At 39.6% G+C, this 16166-nt stretch overlaps 8 protein-coding genes across 8 annotated transcripts; 4 read left to right on the top strand and 4 right to left on the bottom strand.

Annotated features, from left to right (window-relative positions):
- The first annotated feature begins 331 nt into the window (after positions 1-331).
- LOC106452774 lies at positions 332-1263 on the top strand. The gene has a single exon (XM_013894954.3). It carries the CDS (start codon positions 787-789, stop codon positions 1045-1047), a length of 261 nt encoding a protein of 86 aa, XP_013750408.2. The 5' UTR covers positions 332-786; the 3' UTR covers positions 1048-1263.
- A 250-nt stretch (positions 1264-1513) lies between these two features.
- LOC106452765 lies at positions 1514-3095 on the top strand. Its single transcript, XM_013894942.3, has one exon. The coding sequence runs from the start codon at positions 1748-1750 to the stop codon at positions 2918-2920; it is 1173 nt and encodes a 390-aa protein (XP_013750396.2). The 5' UTR covers positions 1514-1747; the 3' UTR covers positions 2921-3095.
- Positions 3096-4277: 1182 nt separating this feature from the next.
- Positions 4278-5683, bottom strand: LOC106364173. Its single transcript, XM_013803803.3, has 2 exons — positions 5253-5683; positions 4278-5078 (listed from the first exon to the last, which is right to left on the bottom strand). Exons 1-2 carry the CDS (start codon positions 5593-5595, stop codon positions 4390-4392), a joined length of 1032 nt encoding a protein of 343 aa, XP_013659257.2. The 5' UTR covers positions 5596-5683; the 3' UTR covers positions 4278-4389.
- Positions 5684-6754: 1071 nt separating this feature from the next.
- On the bottom strand, positions 6755-8853 carry LOC106378366 (protein ULTRAPETALA 1-like). Its single transcript, XM_048743117.1, has 3 exons — positions 8042-8853; positions 7175-7499; positions 6755-7095 (listed from the first exon to the last, which is right to left on the bottom strand). The coding sequence occupies exons 1-3, from the start codon at positions 8262-8264 to the stop codon at positions 6921-6923; spliced, it is 723 nt and encodes a 240-aa protein (XP_048599074.1). The 5' UTR covers positions 8265-8853; the 3' UTR covers positions 6755-6920.
- Positions 8854-10286: 1433 nt separating this feature from the next.
- Positions 10287-11204, top strand: LOC106378363 (translation initiation factor IF-2). Its single transcript, XM_013818504.3, has one exon. It carries the CDS (start codon positions 10327-10329, stop codon positions 11101-11103), a length of 777 nt encoding a protein of 258 aa, XP_013673958.2. The 5' UTR covers positions 10287-10326; the 3' UTR covers positions 11104-11204.
- A 119-nt stretch (positions 11205-11323) lies between these two features.
- LOC106378355 lies at positions 11324-12431 on the bottom strand. Its single transcript, XM_013818500.3, has 2 exons — positions 12059-12431; positions 11324-11552 (listed from the first exon to the last, which is right to left on the bottom strand). The coding sequence occupies exons 1-2, from the start codon at positions 12290-12292 to the stop codon at positions 11451-11453; spliced, it is 336 nt and encodes a 111-aa protein (XP_013673954.2). The 5' UTR covers positions 12293-12431; the 3' UTR covers positions 11324-11450.
- Positions 12432-12480: 49 nt separating this feature from the next.
- On the bottom strand, positions 12481-14511 carry LOC106378345 (putative cell wall protein). Its single transcript, XM_013818492.3, has one exon. It carries the CDS (start codon positions 13405-13407, stop codon positions 13048-13050), a length of 360 nt encoding a protein of 119 aa, XP_013673946.2. The 5' UTR covers positions 13408-14511; the 3' UTR covers positions 12481-13047.
- A 232-nt stretch (positions 14512-14743) lies between these two features.
- On the top strand, positions 14744-16074 carry LOC106378338 (ethylene-responsive transcription factor ERF054-like). The gene has a single exon (XM_013818487.3). The coding sequence runs from the start codon at positions 14979-14981 to the stop codon at positions 15858-15860; it is 882 nt and encodes a 293-aa protein (XP_013673941.2). The 5' UTR covers positions 14744-14978; the 3' UTR covers positions 15861-16074.
- The last annotated feature ends 92 nt before the right edge of the window (positions 16075-16166 follow it).

Genomic DNA, 16166 nt, shown 5'->3' with positions numbered 1-16166 from the left:
TTAATCATTTAATAAACTTAATCATTCAATAAACTTAAGAAACTTAATAAATTTGTTAAATTTATTAAGTTTAATAAATTTATTAAGTTTATTATGTTTAATAAATTTAGGAAGTTTATTAAGTTTATTAAGTTTAAGTTTATTAAGTTTATTAAATTATTAAGTGTATTTAGTTTAATAAATTTATTAAGTATAATTAATTATTAAGTTTATTAAGTTAAAGTTTATTAAATTACAAATTTTATTAATAAAATTAATTAAGTTTATTAAACTTAATAAATCAATAAGTTTATTAAGTTTAGTAAATTACGGATTCACCCTATTAACTTAGCTTAAAATCAATTAAACCTGATTGTGATGTTGCCACCATATTATTATTTACTTCGTACATGTGACATGTATTAACATAAACTTCATGTAGTTGTTGAGACATTTTAATATATTGGATGGTTTCCACCGTATTAGTGTAAACTTCGTGTAGCTAGAAAACTTTTTTTGTTGAAAGAAAGAAGAGATGTGACTCATCGTGAGGATAGGCCGCCACTTGTTTCCTCCTATACCTGGATCCCACTGTTCCATGTGCACGGTATCGCTTTTTTTAGTTCCTTCTGAAGTTACCATTTTACCCTCAAAACCAAGATAGCTTCGCTATATAACAAGACAACTTATCTCTCCTTCATCTTCCGACACGATCTAATAATCTCTCTTCAGTTTTCGAAAAAGCCTTCTTAAATCCTTCTAAAGATTCCTTTATCTAAGAATAAAGAAGAAATTTAACCAAAAGAGATGTGTTATCTGAACAAGGTTTGGATTGCAGCATCGTTCGTGGCTGCTCAAGGAAACCCCGATCACGGCGTCAAGTTGAAAACCGGTCTCAGCTCCGCACACCACCTTCAACGCCGGCTTTCCTCCGATATCCGCCCTCTCTCCGCCACAGCTGACCCCGTAGATGGTCCGCGTGTAGAAGAAAGACGGGTTACCTCTTCTTCCACTCCCGATGAATCTCTCCGTCAGATCATGTACCTCAACTGCTGGAGCCAAGGCTAATTCTAGTTCCATGCAATCCATCCACGGATATTGATGGTGGCTCGCTCGTGGACCTGCTGGGTCGGATAAAGCCAGATGGATCTTCTAATGATAATTGTATATATGTGAATATTAGAAATGTTCAAAAAATATAAAAAGCAAGCGTTCGTTTATGAGAAACATCGTCTCTTTTCCAAATTATCATCAACGTTTAATGAAATCTTTGATTACCACTAATTCAACTTTATCCATAGTGAATTCGATTCTCAATTAAAATTAAAATAATAATCCAAAACCATCATTATCCAATGGGACCAGACAAGTCAATCACTCCATAAAGTTATTAATTTTCTTATGGTTGTCATTATTGAGTTTTGTCTAGTTACCATTACCAATGAATAATTTAAGAATTTTCGGTTTAGGAAAAAACAAAATCATGCATTTTCTTTTTGGACTAAACCGATATTTATATATTCATAGGCCCATATTTTGCCACATTGTGTAAGATTGGGCCGAAGCCCATATTATGTAGCGTAACTTCGCTTTGAATGAAATCGGAGCGTAGCTGCTCAATCCAACGGTCCAAATCTCAGAACGCTCCATCAATGGAGTAACGTCTCCTCTCCCAACGGTCAAATAATCCTCAAGAAATACTCACTCCCTCATCAATCACCATTCTCAATCCCTAGTTTCTCGCACAAAGAGATCGATTACTCTTACAATGACTTCAACCGAGCATACAGAGACGCTCAACGCTCCAGAACTTCAGATCTGGAACAACGCTGCTTTCGACGACGGCGATTCCAATCTCACTTCCGCCATCGAAGCTTCCTGGTCTAACCTCAACGCATCGTTCGATTCCGATTGCAGCAAGGAGAATCAGATTCCTGTTTCGGTTTCCTCTTCGCTCAAATCCTCAGTCTCGTTCTCCACCGATGATCCGATTCGCTGCGGTAAAGTTAAAGAAAAGCCACACAAGACATGGAAGGCGAGACACGGCGATATTGATGCAGAGATCGAGGAAGTAGAGAAGGAGATGAACCGGTTATCGATCAGATTGGAATCGCTCCGGTTAGAGAAGGCGGAGCAGATCGCAAGAAGCATCGCGATAAGAGGAAGAATCGTCCCGGCGAAGTTCATGGAGTCTCAGAAACCGACGGTGAAGTTCGACACCGGAGCGAAACCAAGAACCACCCCGCGTAGAGGCGTTAGCTTGGGTCCAGGGGAGATATACTCATCTGCGAAGAAGTCGGAGACGACGGTGACTCCTCTTCAATCAGCTCAGAATCGACGCAAGTCTTGTTTCTTCAAGCTTCCTGGGATCGAGGAAGGGAAGAAGGCAGTGACGAAAGGTAGAGGACGAAGTCTGAGTCCTAGATCTCGCAAAGCTAAGATGACGGCGGCTGAGAAGCAAGCAGCGACGACTGGTGGGTCAAAGAGAGGGGTGAAGAAAGAGGAAAGCGTTTTATCGTCGATCCAGCCTAAGAAGCTATTCAAAGAAGAGGAAAAGAGGAAGCCTTTGAAGCCAGGAAGAGTGGTGGCTAGCAGGTACAGTCTGATGAGCAAGACGGCGGAGAAAGATGCGAGGAAACGTTCGTTGCCTGAGAACGAGGAGAAGGAGAATCACAGGTCGGAGAAGAGAAGAGCTTCTGATGAGAATAGGAAGAGTGAAGGGAGAGTGAAGAAGAGATGGGAGATTCCAAGTGAAGTTGAGGTGTATTGCAGTGGTGTGAGTGATGAGACTCCTTTAGGTAAAGAGCTGCCTAAGATCAGAACGCTTCGTGGTCGTGTTGGGGAGAGTCCTCGTGACTCAGGTGCGGCTAAAAGAGTTTCCGAGTTGGAAAGCAAGAACCGAGATTTCACGTTTTGCCAGCTTCTGAGGTTTGAAGAATGAATGATCGATTTAGTCATTTTGAGTTGAAAAAGTCCACAACTCTGGTTGTGGTGATATGATTGTGAATTTGGTTTGTTGCTTAATGTCTAAATACACATATTAAAGATTGTGAGTTTTGTTGTCTCTCTTCTGTAATATCAGTTCCATGAATAAAAAATGATACCAATCACAAGGACTACACAGCTTTGATTCTTGGTTTTCCCTTGAAACAATGCTCAATCCTATTGAAGCATTGGGCTAACAAAGCTAAGACTCTACTGGGCAGCAACCTAAATAATCACAAACAAAGAGACCATTAAGGCTCAATTCTTCAGCAAAGCACCCTGATGATATTTCACCTCATATCATCAAATTGGTTTATTGATTTGACGCAAGTGTTTAAGTCTCCAGATATGCAAGTCAATTGTCCATCTGCTGATTAAACTCTCCAAATAGTTAACTGGCAATTATACATTCTTGGTAGAGAACAATATATTGAGAATTTCATGAGACTGAGCTGGATAAATGAACCCAACAGTGCATTCCCTCGTTAACTTCCAGATTAGAGTTTGAAAAAGGATTTTTTAGTTATTGTGGCAAAACAAATTTGGTTTGTCTAAGTTCAAAATTCAGCAGTCCACATATAGGTATACGCTCAAAAAGGTCGCAACTGTTAAATCCAACTATTATCTCGACCAATTTCATCTCGGGCAAGGCATCTAATTCCACCAGATAAAAGAACAGGACATAACAAATTATGATTCACGTGTTCCATGTAATTCTGAACACAATTCACCACTCAATTCAAATACGATCGGGACCAATTGAAGCTGAAAGGTAGATTAGCATACAAGAGATTTAGCGGATAATTTTAGAGGCGAAACTATATGATTTAGTGTGCCTCCACGTTTATACACCGCGATTTAATCTATGCCTCGATGACTAGCATTATTTTCGTTGAGTATTCTTGAAAACAAGCTAAAGGTGAGTGAGGCATTCAAACAAAAAGGATTCGTTTCCTCCCAAATAAACACAGAAACGACAAAATGAAAAAACGCATCCAGAATCAACGACGGTAATTAAAAGATACAAAAATGTAAAATAGAAGCTGACGATGAGAGAAGAGTTTGTCGAAGAAGGTGACTTCCTTATATAAGGTTTCTGTCAAAACCCTAATAAAAATGCAGTTGAACCTAAATGGACCTCTGTTTTTATTAATCGGACCTTAATTAAGAGCCCATAAGTGTAGCAACTAGTATAATCAGAAATTCTTTTTAAACTTTAGATTACAGCACAAAGTAGTTTTGTTGGTCTCTGATTGAATGGGTTTTTAGATCTTCTATCATCTTTTTGGTTTCTTTTGAGACCTAAGTTGGTGTTAAGTTATAAGTTTTTGTATTTGTATTACGTTTATTATTATCAATATAATTATTTAAGGAAAAATGTAGTTTAGTTGGTTTCTTTGTTTCACAAAACTTGAATCGGAAAAATCAAACTATCATCCAAGTCAAGTGCCTGTAACCAGCCCATTTTGCAGCAAGCCGGACGCCAATGGCCAAGGCCGCGGCCAATAACGGCACTGGTGGCTCCTTCCCTAAGCTCTGTCTCTCTTCTTCAGATGAGGTCTTTGTTGAATGGTAATACATGGCTAGAGCTAAATACCCTGTGATTGCCACAACTCTCACCCAAGGCTCCCCAACTCCTGCCAGAACAGCTGCACAAGGTAGCGCCGAGGTCACATGGTCTCTCTTCTTTAACAACCGCGAATATCCATAAAAACCCACCAACAAAGTCCAGAAGAATGGCTCTGAGATATAGCCATGCACAGCTGCATACCCCAATAGACCAGCAAGAGTAATCACATACGGCTGCTTGCTGATAGAGTTTGGAGCAACTGTTTCTCCTATTGCAAGCACAGAGGACGCAAGAAGGATCACCGTGGTTAACTCTCTCACAGGTGTGTATGCAACAATCCCGGAGTAAAACTCCCGGACGCTGTAGATTGCAGTCTCAACAAGAGAGATGAGAGAAGTGATGGGATCGCCTGTAAAGTGGAAGACGAGGGCCAATGCAAACTTGGAAAGGTCTTCAAGTAATCCACCGATGGCGAAAACAGCTTTTCTCCAGTTGGATAGTTCAAACAAGACTGCTCTCCACGCATACACCAGAAACGCTAACGCTGCAACAGAAGACAACATCATGTAACCAAAGATCGTACACGTTCTTCCCCTAATCCAACTACGCAACAAACCTGAAACCACTAAACTAACAAGTTCAAATGCTAACAGACACATTATCAATCAGTTATGTAAGAACAAAATTAGTGAACCAGAAGTCTAAAACGGTGTCGTACCGACAAACCAAGGCCATCTAATAAGACTGTCTTGAGCTTCTTTGGTCAAGTATCCGAATCTATCAGGCATCGTGCTCTCACGCCTCGCGAATCGCTCCGCCTCATCCTCTACCTCACCCTTCTGTGCATCTTCTTTCTCGCACCTCGTCGGAACCCTAAGTCTCACACTCGGGAACTGACCACGGAGGCTCCCGCCGGCATTACAAAACTGTGGTGGAGCAACTGTAAGCTTAGTAACACCATTAAGGTGATAATTACGAGACAGATGAGAGAAGCTGATAGCAGGAATGCGAGTATTGTGGCAGAAAGAAGATGAAGAGAGAGCGTAGAACGTCATCGTCATCGTCTTCCTCGAGCGTTTCCAAAAGCAACCGAGATAGCTTTAGCTAGTGTTAACATTGGGCCATTTACTAACTGGGCTTTACGGCCCATTAAAACGAAACTTTAACGTTGCTAGTCTCATCTGATGATGAGGATGCTGGTGACTAGTGGTGAGAGAGTTGTTCTCCAGGCCATTTAGCATTTATAGTGGAGCCATTGTGGCTCTTCCATCTACTTTTGACTTGAGGAAGCGTTTTTTCTTTTTTTGAGATTCTAGAGGCAACAGATTTGGCGCATTCATGGGAAATCCATGATATGATTCTTAGTGACCTGAAGCGTGATTTTCCCAACGACCCTGAATACTGGAATTGGCTTGCAACTTGCAAGGAATGAAATGAGTGGTGGTATTACCAAAGAGACCGTCGTAGAGTCTGAAAATTTTCAAATGCAAAATGCTATTCAGGTAAACCAGCACCTTCACATATGTGTATGCTTATAACTAAGGGCAGCATATTCATTAACTGCTCAAGTTTGTAACGAAACTGGCAGCCATAGTTGTCTTCTCTGCATGTCCTTAAAATGAGTAACTTACTCTAGCTCTAGCACATTCTGTTCAGGCTTACTAATAGAAATTTCAATGGGGTCTATTGGCGCGCAAGAAAGACTCTGAGTGAAGCAGCGGATTTCGTAGTTAGATCTCATTTAGTGTAGCTTAATATGTGTGGATTTTAGTTTTGAGTTATTTGATCCACAGGAACGAATTAAGGTTTTGCGATCCCAGCTTGCCTTCATACTGGTCCCATATGTTCAATGTTTTCAATTAAAAACTAGGTTCTCACATCTTATTTATCTTGTGACGACTTGGGCCTTGTGTAAAAAACATGTAACCCAACTTTTTCTTAGTTGATGATTATAAAAGCATGCAGATTTAAATTCAACAGTGTTCCAGATAAACAGCTCAGGGCTTTTTGGGCAAAATGAAGTAGGAAACGTCTCTATTCCCATGTCCCATCTCCAAAAATCACAGACGGTAGTAGCTGGTGCCATTTTGACATCTTCGTCTCTCAAAGCTGTCAACAGCTAATTAAAATTAACAATTACTTTATTTTTTTTTCTTTCACCACTAGCCAAAAAATCAAAAGACATGCACTCACTCAGGCATGCTCGTCTGCATGTTCTTCTAGGAAAATCAACTTTTATTTTTGTTTTAACTTTTCCAACTGCTCCATTCAACGACCCATAAGATAACCAGTAGATATAACAGTTCAGAATTATAGAATAATAAAATATTAAATGCAACCAAGTCTCTCTCTAAGACATTTTTCATTGGTAAACGTTTGGTTTTCTTCAAGCCTTGACGTTGCTGGTGAAGTCGACGCAGGTCTGGCAAGAACAATCAGAGAAACGGCATAACTCGCAGCCAAAGCAGACGCAAGAGGTGCAGCCTTTGCAAGTTGGTGAACGTGTGCAGCCTTTATACACTTTCCTGCTTCCTCTCTCTTCCTCTGCCTCACATGTTATCCTGCAAACCAAACCATAATATTATTTCATTTCTTTGCATATTACATTGCACACGATGCCACAAAATAAAGAAACGTTACTTGTCGTATGGAAAGTCTGAGCATTTCCAGTTTGGATCAGCCATTGCGTTGTGGTGCAAGCGGCATTCGTCTCTGCTCCTCAACCTGAACCTCCTCTCTTTACCGCATTCGATGCACCCAACAAACTCATCTCTGTGGAACACTTTTGTGCCTTGTGATTTGTTTGATCTATTCAACTTCTTTGATGCTTCGTTGTAGTATTTGAGCAATACTGTCTTTGACAATGGAACTTTTTCTCCTCCAACGATAACCCACACGTTGTTCTTCCATTTCCTAGCCGTTTCTCTGCCAGAATGCTTCTCAAACGCAGCTGGTGTTAACTTGTCTACAGTCAAAAAAGCGTTCATGTCAGATCAAAAGTGCACATTTAGGAAGATACAAGAGATCGTTCGTAATGGTACAAGCTACCTCAAGAACTAATGGCAATGAGGTTGCATCAAACTTTGGCATTAATAGTCAATTAAGTGAGGAATATCATATGTCAATAAAGCCTACCACTTTGGCCACCCATCATCATTACAGATACAAACAGCCAAAACATGACAATGAAGCAAACCAAAGTCATGTTATTTATGGATCTAGCATAGACTTAGTGAGTCATTGACTTGTTCAACTATATTTATATAACTAACTAGTTTCTTTGGTAAGAAAGAAAGAAGCATACTTGTTGATTCAGATGTAATCACGCTAAAGACTTAAGCTTTACTAGTCCAAAGTCTTAGACCAACCAGTAACGTTAAAAAAGAAGAGAACACAACCTAAAGACACAACAAACAAATAATGAAGAAACCCTCAACGTTAAATCTCACACACAATCACATGTAACATGCACATAAATCAAAACCCATTTAGAAAAAAAGGAGAGACCTTGGTCACATCCAGGCGTGCATTCGCAGGTGATTTCGAGATCTCCGTTGGGGAAAACCCTAAGCCTAGCAACGGCATCGCCGTAGCGGTGGCTAGTACAACCACACATGACCTCAACGTAACCGCCACAAACGTTGACCCCACTCATCTCTTGTAGCTCCTCTTGCTCGAACAACGTAGACCCGCATTGTATCTCCTCCTCCATCACCACACTCGACGACATCTGGGATCCTCTCTCCGGTCGGTTATAGCGTATGAGAGAAAGGGGAGAGAGAGAGATGAGAGAAGGAGAGGCCTCGTTTTGGGGTATAAAAGGAAAGCCCTAAAGGAGCACGCATCTCAAAAGCGTGAGAGTAGAGAGAGAGAGAGATCTGATATCAAAGCAAAAGCTTGTTAAGGGGCTTTTCGGGAGAAGAGAGAGATAAATAAGTAAGAAAGATAGTCTCTTTGGCCTTTTGGATTTTGGGGTTACAAAGAAAAGATGTGAGCTTTTATTTTTGGCGGATGCGAGATATTAGCTGGCCAACAAAACAAGACTCGTGGGGGCATGGGTCCTGTTTATATACTCTTATAATACTAATATTTACCCGAATCATAATAATATATATATAACCTACATAACAGTGTAGTAAGGCTATGAGAATGTCTATGGCCGATAAGAGCAGCGTAGAGGCGGTGCGTGAGAGAGCTTTTTGATAAGGAGGGAGGAGGAGAAGAATAAGAGGTTGAGGAATAAGGTGTTGTGTCAAGTGTTTCAGGTCCTCTTTTTATTTTATAAATGTCGTCATAGCTTTTTCTTTTTTTTTGCTTTGTGTACTTCTTTCTTCACACTTTCTCTGCCTTCTTTTGGAGGTTCTGCAAATTCTTGGGCTCTTCCCTTTCCTCAGGATTCATCGGTTACCGAGTCATTTCTCCCCCAATGGCCATTTGTTTTCTTTACTAGATTTATAAAGTTTGGGTCTTTAGTTGAAAAACGAGTTTAATCAAACTACTTGTCATAGTTGTAACATTTATGTTTTTTGTAATCGCAAACCATTTCTCAAAAAAAAAAAAAATCAAGACTGTCTATAAAACAACAAGTAATTAACCAAGTACATGACGACGACGTCATTGACATCTATGTCTGTTAGGTATTCTGCAATGCGCTCAAACCCCAATGTCATATCTACTACTATATGTATATTTTTTGTGTTCGAGGAACTCATTATTTAATTACAAGACTAGACTAGTGATGTCTATACACCATATGAAAACTATACATATGTTATTGTTTTTTTTTTTTTTTTTTTTGTAACACTACATATGTTATTGTTATTTCAAGTATATTATAAAAAAGGGAAGAAAACGAAATAGTATATTGTCAACTTCTTAAAAAAGAGTCGGATATTTAATTATTTAGGCTACGGATTTATATTAGTTTAGTTGATATATCACTATCCTGGTTGAAAAAACATGATATGATGCGTCTTAGAAACAGAAAAAAATAGATGCATTTGGACGAAAATGTAATTGATGTCAACATCTTTACTCTCTTTCCTCCTAGTTGATCCCATAAAAGTTAGCAGATGGGAGGTGAACTTTATTGTTACTGATGGCTTCACTAACAATTTGTGTTATTTTTCTTCTTGGGTTTTGGTATATACAAAGTAATGGGCTTAGATTTAGTTTATCCAATTAATAAGCATGGGCTTTAGTTTAAGAAGATTATGAGCCCATTAAGTTTTATTTTCACATGGAACCATGTAGCACGTTTGCTAGTTGCTACCTATGAAATGATTTTGCTGTAGCACAAGAGAGTTTTGGATTATTCAGCATGTTACTTGGATTAGTTACGTCACATATACATATACATATACATATACATATACATATACATATACATATAAATATACATATACATATACATAGACATAGACATTTCTTTTTCTTTTTCTTTTTCATCTAAGGCATTTTGGCAAGTCCCTGTAACTTGTTGTGTGTTGAAATCGTCTGAGAAATGACGGGTCATTATCAAGCGAGATATTGTCCATTAGCATGAAATTTTGAATTTTTTTGAAGCATACTTTTACAACGAACGAAAAAAGAGCACTGTCGTTTTGTCTTGAAATTATCAATAAGACAAATTTCGGATTCGTCAGAGCAGATTAAAATAATAAAGGAAAGCATATATGGAGCCCGGAGTAGGTATGGGCCCTTATTGAGAAAATAGGCCCATTAAGAATACACGTATATCACGGAAGAGAAGGGAGAGAGTGTGAAAGCATCAGAAAAGCAGAGAGAAAGAAATGGGATGCTGCTTGAGCGCCGGGAAAGTCAAAGCTCCGCCTGTCGCCGCCGCCGCCGCCGCCAAGACACCTCCACCCATTGAAGAAGAAACCGTGAAGGAAGTCGTGGTCCAGTCAGTCTCTGTCTCCGTCCCCGTCCCCGTCCCGGTCCCTGAACCGGACCCCATTCCCGTCGCCGACATCGTCCCCACCGCACCAGAACCTCGCAACCCTCCTCCTTCACTTCCAACACCAGAGATCTCTCACAACAAGTCCGACACATGTAGCGTCTCTCATAGTTTCTCCACGGCCACTACAGCCACTGCTGCCTCCATCCTCGAAGACGACGCTGTAAGCAAACCCCACCACCGACATCCTCCCCCTTCTTCCACCTCTCGCCGCAACATGTCTGAAAGAATCTCCAGATCTCCGGGAGGACGCCACTCGCCTCAGGGGAAGCTCCGTCCCAGGTTGGTCCGAGAGAGACAACCTCTTCAACAAAACCCTACCCACAACCGGCGAAAGGCGGATTCTTCGGGTCCTCTCCCAAGAACCGGGTTACAAGAAGGTCCGAGGCGTCGCTCTCGTTCTCCGGCGACTCGTGCCCCAAGTTCCTCAAGAAGAAGCCCCATGAAGAAGCGAGAAGCAGCTCCGGAGAAAGACGGAGGAGCAGAGGAGGCGAAGGTGAAGAAGGAAGAGGAGAAAGTAGCTGTTGAGGAGGTGAAGAAGAAGGAAGAGGAAGATGTAGTAGCTGTGAAGGACCCTGAAGTGTCTATGGAATGTTTCATCTTCCTCTGATATTCTGATATCTCAATTAGTTTCCTCTTTTGTGATTTGTAAATTGCAGAAATGTAACGACCTAACCAAATCTTTTGAGGATATTCATTTATCTTTGTTTATTGACTTTTTTTTAAAGTAAAACCAAAGACTACGCACAACGCTTCACAAAATTCCATAGCTTTATTCATGGAGATTGCTGCTCTTTTGCTCTGATCTAAGCAGACAGAAGACACTGTTCTGTTATAAAAACACTCTACTACATAAACTCTTGTCTTTTTCCAGTTCTTATTTTAAAAACAAAAAAAAAGGTTCTAATAATAAGAGAGTGAATAACGGTAAAAATTGAAAATTCAAGAAGATTTTTTTCAGAATGATCTTGAGTAGGAAGGAGGACATGGCTGAGCAATGAAGGTTGGAACCTCTTCTCCAGGCATCAATACTGATATTTCTCTCTCACACACACCAATCTACAATACAATACAAACACACTAGGTTAATTATGTGTGACATCATCCCATAAAAGACAACCAGTGTGTAGACAAATAAGTAGTGAAAAAGCCTCTTATAACATAACACTATTATTTTCATTCTACTCGGTGAATATTCAAACCTCGTTGCATGAAACAAGGGGTTTTGTATCCCCATAAAAATATTACTATACGTTTAATCTAAACCTGTTTTGGGACTTTGCAACATTTCAAAGATACGACAAAAATAAAGCTTCCTCCAGCATAAACTCGATCTACATTATAGACAAATCAAGCAAAGTCTTGACTATATAGACGTCATCAAATTGATATGAATCGTCAGGATTAAAAGAAAACAAAAGGTTTTAACTTCATCTAAAACTCATGAGGATGTAAACTTTGTATAAACCAGCTTCAAGTGTTTCTTGACTAAGTTAAAAATTGAACACAAGCAAAAATGTAGACAAAAGTGTAAAAGCAAAGAAGAGAGAAGATGTGTAGTAAACCTTGGGGGAAGCGAAAGGAGGAAGCTTTGGGTGGAAAGGTGGTGGTGTAGTCTGTCGAATGAACATGAACCTCTCAAAGAGAGCTAGTAACAAGAAGATGGAGATTAAAACTGCAGTTGCCACCAAACAAAACGGCACCGCATTCACCGAGCTCTGAACACGTCCTTCTCCTTCATCCTCCGCTGCTAAAGGAGCCGTAGTTCCCCACCTTAGATGGTTGTCGCTGCCACTCATTTGGAACTGGAAAGAGACTAGTGACAAAGGAACAAGAAGGAGAAGGTAGTTTAATCGCCAAATAAGCTGTTAGTTGATTAGTCAACACTACATATGGATGGTTGAGCTCTATATTGGGCCCTATTAATATGGGCTTATTTAATGGGCCTGCCAAGCTTAGTTTTTGACTTTTTTTTTTTTTTTGTATCGCGCAGCAAAGTCGCGAGCGGAGAAGAAGAAGAAGAAGAAGATCGATCAATCTCGGAGACAATGGCGAGGATTGAGCTCATCGAGGAGGAGGAAGAGGATAAGATGAAGATGAAGATGAAAAAGCGAAGCCATGGATCGATGAAGCTATTCGTGTTCGTTGACTATCTTTTCATCTTTATATTTTTCTGCTTCCTTTGTTACATCATCTTCAAGGTATTGGGCGCGTGAACCTTACATCGGTTTGCTTTGGTTATGATGATGACGCTTTGGACACGAAAGACCTTGTCTGTTTTCATAATCGCCATTGTTTTATGAGCTTCTGGGATTTTGTCTTGATCTGACCAAACTCTAATTGTTATTGTCTGTACTACATTTTTGGTTTGCAGTTATTGTCTATTTGTAACAGCATAAAAGCAAATGCTCGTGATATATCCAATACATTGAATTTTTTTTCTTGCGAGTAGAGAGAGAGAGAGATGACATAGATATGACTGGTGAAAAGACTAGTAGACTTGTTACAGACTCTTTTGCATCTAGCAAACGCTTATTTGTTGACTGTTTTCAAGTCATGGTTGTGGCACTGGTGGAGCTTGATCTTCTCTGGATCTTGGACCAGAAGCTTCGTATCCAGAGTTTGGTGCAAAGCTACTAGGGATTCCATAAGAAGAAGTGGTGGGAGCAGCAGCAATTGGGGTTTTGTAAAAATGATATGGCTTCTTAGGATTTGGTGGCAGCAAGAACCACCCTATACCTGGAATGAGACCAGATGGTTGGGGCACGAGGTTTACAAGAAAGTCCGAATGTTTGATCTCAGTGTCATTGGAGGAGTTGGGAATGTGACGCATTCCGGTCACTTTCTCTGCACATCCAAGAAGCAGGCTTAGCAGAATCATTGTAGAAGTCAGTGTTTGCAGAGGAGAAGCCATTGTTGTTTTAGTGGAGGATAGAAGTTGGGAGACTGGATTTTTTTGGTTTGTGGAGGGAAGGAGGAACAGAATAATGTATAGATTGAAATGGGCCAATCTAATTATGGGTACATTAAACGAACGTTAAACAAGTGCTTTATTTTCCAAAAGAGAGCCTAGAAAGTCTGGTGGCATCTTTGTATTACAGACTGCATGATCAGCCACCCTATCCGCCACAAATGCTGATTAGTAAATTAACTAATTAGTTGTTTTTGTTTTTGATGTAGTAGAGAAATGAAGAACTAAAACAAGGTATACATGTGGATTGAAACACAATGCAAGTGGCCCATTTGTCTATCGAGGCTTTACTGATACACTGAGAAGAGGGTTATATTTTGACAAAATCAATCTTTTGTTAACCAATTAACTATCACTTTGGGACACGACGAATTATGGCAGAGTGAATAAAAGCATAAACTTTCGAATGATCTGTTTATTGAAATTTAATGGATTTAAAACGTGTCACTATTTTGTAACTATAAAAAAGTTTTATGAGTCTAATCTAAGAACAAAAAACAAGTTTATGCCAAATGTCCTGACCCTCTACCACTAAACCACCACGGTAACACCATTCAAGTTTTTTTTGCCAAATGTCTCTTAATTTTTTACAATTTTTTTAGCAACGTCTATAATTGTTTACATAATAGCTATGTTTTTAAGAATCGTTTAGATTTCTACATAAATTCCTAAATGTTAAAACCATATGTAATCATCTACGAGAAGATTCGAAGGATAACATCATGCATAAATGGACGTGAGATAATACGTTGACATTTAGTTATGAAGAAAAATGATTGTCTAAATAATAAGTTAGATAGTTGGTCGGTTTTTAAAACCAAAGAAACGAGAAAACACAACTTGGTCGGTTTTGCGGGGTGTCTTTTCATTAGTGGAGGAAGAAAAAAAAACATTATTAAAAAAGTGAAAGCTGAATATGACCAATCACCGACCCGAAAGATAGGTTACTATAATCAAAGATTATATGTACACAATAAATATAGATCATAGCCCTAACTAGTACTAGGTTGTCATCAAAACGGTAATTCTTGCGGGATGTTATCCTTTAGCCGCGACTAGCCGACCATTACCAATTTACCATCATCAATTATTCCATTCAATTTGTATTAGCCTCCCCAAACTTGATATTTGTTTTTAACAGTCTAATCTTATCTCCTGAACTTGTGACTTGTCGCATTTAGAAAGAATGAATGGAATGTCTTCACCGTCCAAAAGAACAGAGAATGCCACGTAGCTGTACGGACGTGAATGTTTGTATCTCCGCGTTGTGTTTTTATCTTGTCAACTTTCCAAATGGACGGGGAATGAAAGAATTAGAGTGGAAGCAAATGAATGATTACAGTAACCCCAAAAAGATAGTATTTGAAATAATAATAGTCAACCGAAAGCTGAAGATATTTTTATAACTAAATACAAAAAGCAGTTGCCCCACATCTAATGTGCTCTCGTATTTAAAGTCCATGGAGTCATCTTTCTCTTACAAATAGAAGAAAACAACAACAACAAAGTGTAAGATGGACTTTGACGAGGAGCTCAATCTTTGTACCAAAGGTAAAAGTATTGTTCCTTCTTCTGGAGAAGCTTCTTCAACGACGTCCCCAAGATCTATCAAGAAGATGAGAAACCCTGATCATAGATCCAAACCCTATTTCCCATTTTCCTCTCCTTATTCTAACTCCTTGCCGGCTTTCCCTTTTTCTTTTGACCCAACGACTCAAAATCAACAACAACAGCAACTAGGATACGTTCCTATTAATCAACAGAACAACCCTACAATACAAGGGCAAAACCAAATGATCTCGTTTAGTCCTCAACAGCCTCAGCAACAGCAGCAGTATATGTTCAAGTACTGGAGTGACACATTGAACCTGAGCCCTAGAGGAAGAATGATGATGATGAACCAAGAAAGTGTCCTGCCTTACAGCTCAACCAAGCTGTATAGAGGAGTCAGACAACGTCAATGGGGAAAATGGGTCGCAGAGATACGTAAGCCACGGAGCAGAGCACGTCTCTGGCTTGGTACCTTTGACACAGCTGAAGAAGCTGCCATGGCTTATGACCTTCAAGCTTTTAAATTGAGGGGTCATAATGCAACACTTAATTTTCCCGAGCGTTTTGTGAATAAAGAAATTGAGCCTAATGATTCAACTGATGCATCAAGCTCTCTGCACCCGAAACAATCCGAAACGCCACAGCCAAACGAGCCAAACGAGGGTAACTTGAAGAGCAAGGAAGTAGCGGTGAGTGATGGTGGAGTAGAGGAAGGGATGGCTGAGGCGTGGTTCAATGCGGTTGCAGCGGGATGGGGTCCTGAAAGTCCTCTTTGGGATGATTTAGACAATTCTCAGTTTTCACAAAACTCGACTTCTTCTTGTCCCATGAAGCCTTTTATTTGAAAAAGGTCTCACATTTTAGGTTGTAGTTTAGGGTTTAGCTCATTAGCATTTGGATGGAGACAGTTTTTTGTGATCTCCCACTCCATACATAGTCTATATCTATATATATATATATATATATGTGTGTACGCGTTCATCATTTATGTGTGTGTGTGCCGCTGATTATGCTACATATATAGATGTACTATTAGTTCATCGAGTTTGTTTTCTGGCATTGTATCTGCACTTCAATAAGTTAGGACCCTTCCATATTATCCAGAGGTTATCTTGACAACTGATTCTTATTCAATTTGTACATCTGTCACT

The sequence above is a fragment of the Brassica napus genome, chromosome A1 (assembly GCF_020379485.1).
Source record: "Brassica napus cultivar Da-Ae chromosome A1, Da-Ae, whole genome shotgun sequence".
NCBI lineage: Eukaryota > Viridiplantae > Streptophyta > Magnoliopsida > Brassicales > Brassicaceae > Brassica > Brassica napus.
Note: the sequence above shows the minus strand (reverse complement) of the source record. Positions and strands in the feature narration are given on the sequence as shown.

Bases quoted from the DNA above. Each gene is read 5' to 3' on its own strand.
- LOC106378355 (XM_013818500.3), bottom strand. From the start codon at position 12,292: ATGAGTGGCAGCGACAACCATCTAAGGTGGGGAACTACGGCTCCTTTA. The intron at 11,553-12,058 runs GTTTACTACACA...ATTGTATTGTAG, and splicing joins CTCCTTTCGCTTCCCCCAAG to ATTGGTGTGTGTGAGAGAGA.
- LOC106378338 (XM_013818487.3), top strand. From the start codon at position 14,979: ATGGACTTTGACGAGGAGCTCAATCTTTGTACCAAAGGTAAAAGTATT.
- LOC106378345 (XM_013818492.3), bottom strand. From the start codon at position 13,407: ATGGCTTCTCCTCTGCAAACACTGACTTCTACAATGATTCTGCTAAGC.
- LOC106452774 (XM_013894954.3), top strand. From the start codon at position 787: ATGTGTTATCTGAACAAGGTTTGGATTGCAGCATCGTTCGTGGCTGCT.
- LOC106452765 (XM_013894942.3), top strand. From the start codon at position 1,748: ATGACTTCAACCGAGCATACAGAGACGCTCAACGCTCCAGAACTTCAG.
- LOC106378366 (XM_048743117.1), bottom strand. From the start codon at position 8,264: ATGTCGTCGAGTGTGGTGATGGAGGAGGAGATACAATGCGGGTCTACG. The intron at 7,500-8,041 runs GTCTCTCCTTTT...TTTTGACTGTAG, and splicing joins CACGCCTGGATGTGACCAAG to ACAAGTTAACACCAGCTGCG. The intron at 7,096-7,174 runs GTAACGTTTCTT...TTTGGTTTGCAG, and splicing joins TCAGACTTTCCATACGACAA to GATAACATGTGAGGCAGAGG.
- LOC106378363 (XM_013818504.3), top strand. From the start codon at position 10,327: ATGGGATGCTGCTTGAGCGCCGGGAAAGTCAAAGCTCCGCCTGTCGCC.
- LOC106364173 (XM_013803803.3), bottom strand. From the start codon at position 5,595: ATGACGATGACGTTCTACGCTCTCTCTTCATCTTCTTTCTGCCACAAT. The intron at 5,079-5,252 runs GTACGACACCGT...CTTCTGTTGCAG, and splicing joins TAGATGGCCTTGGTTTGTCG to CGTTAGCGTTTCTGGTGTAT.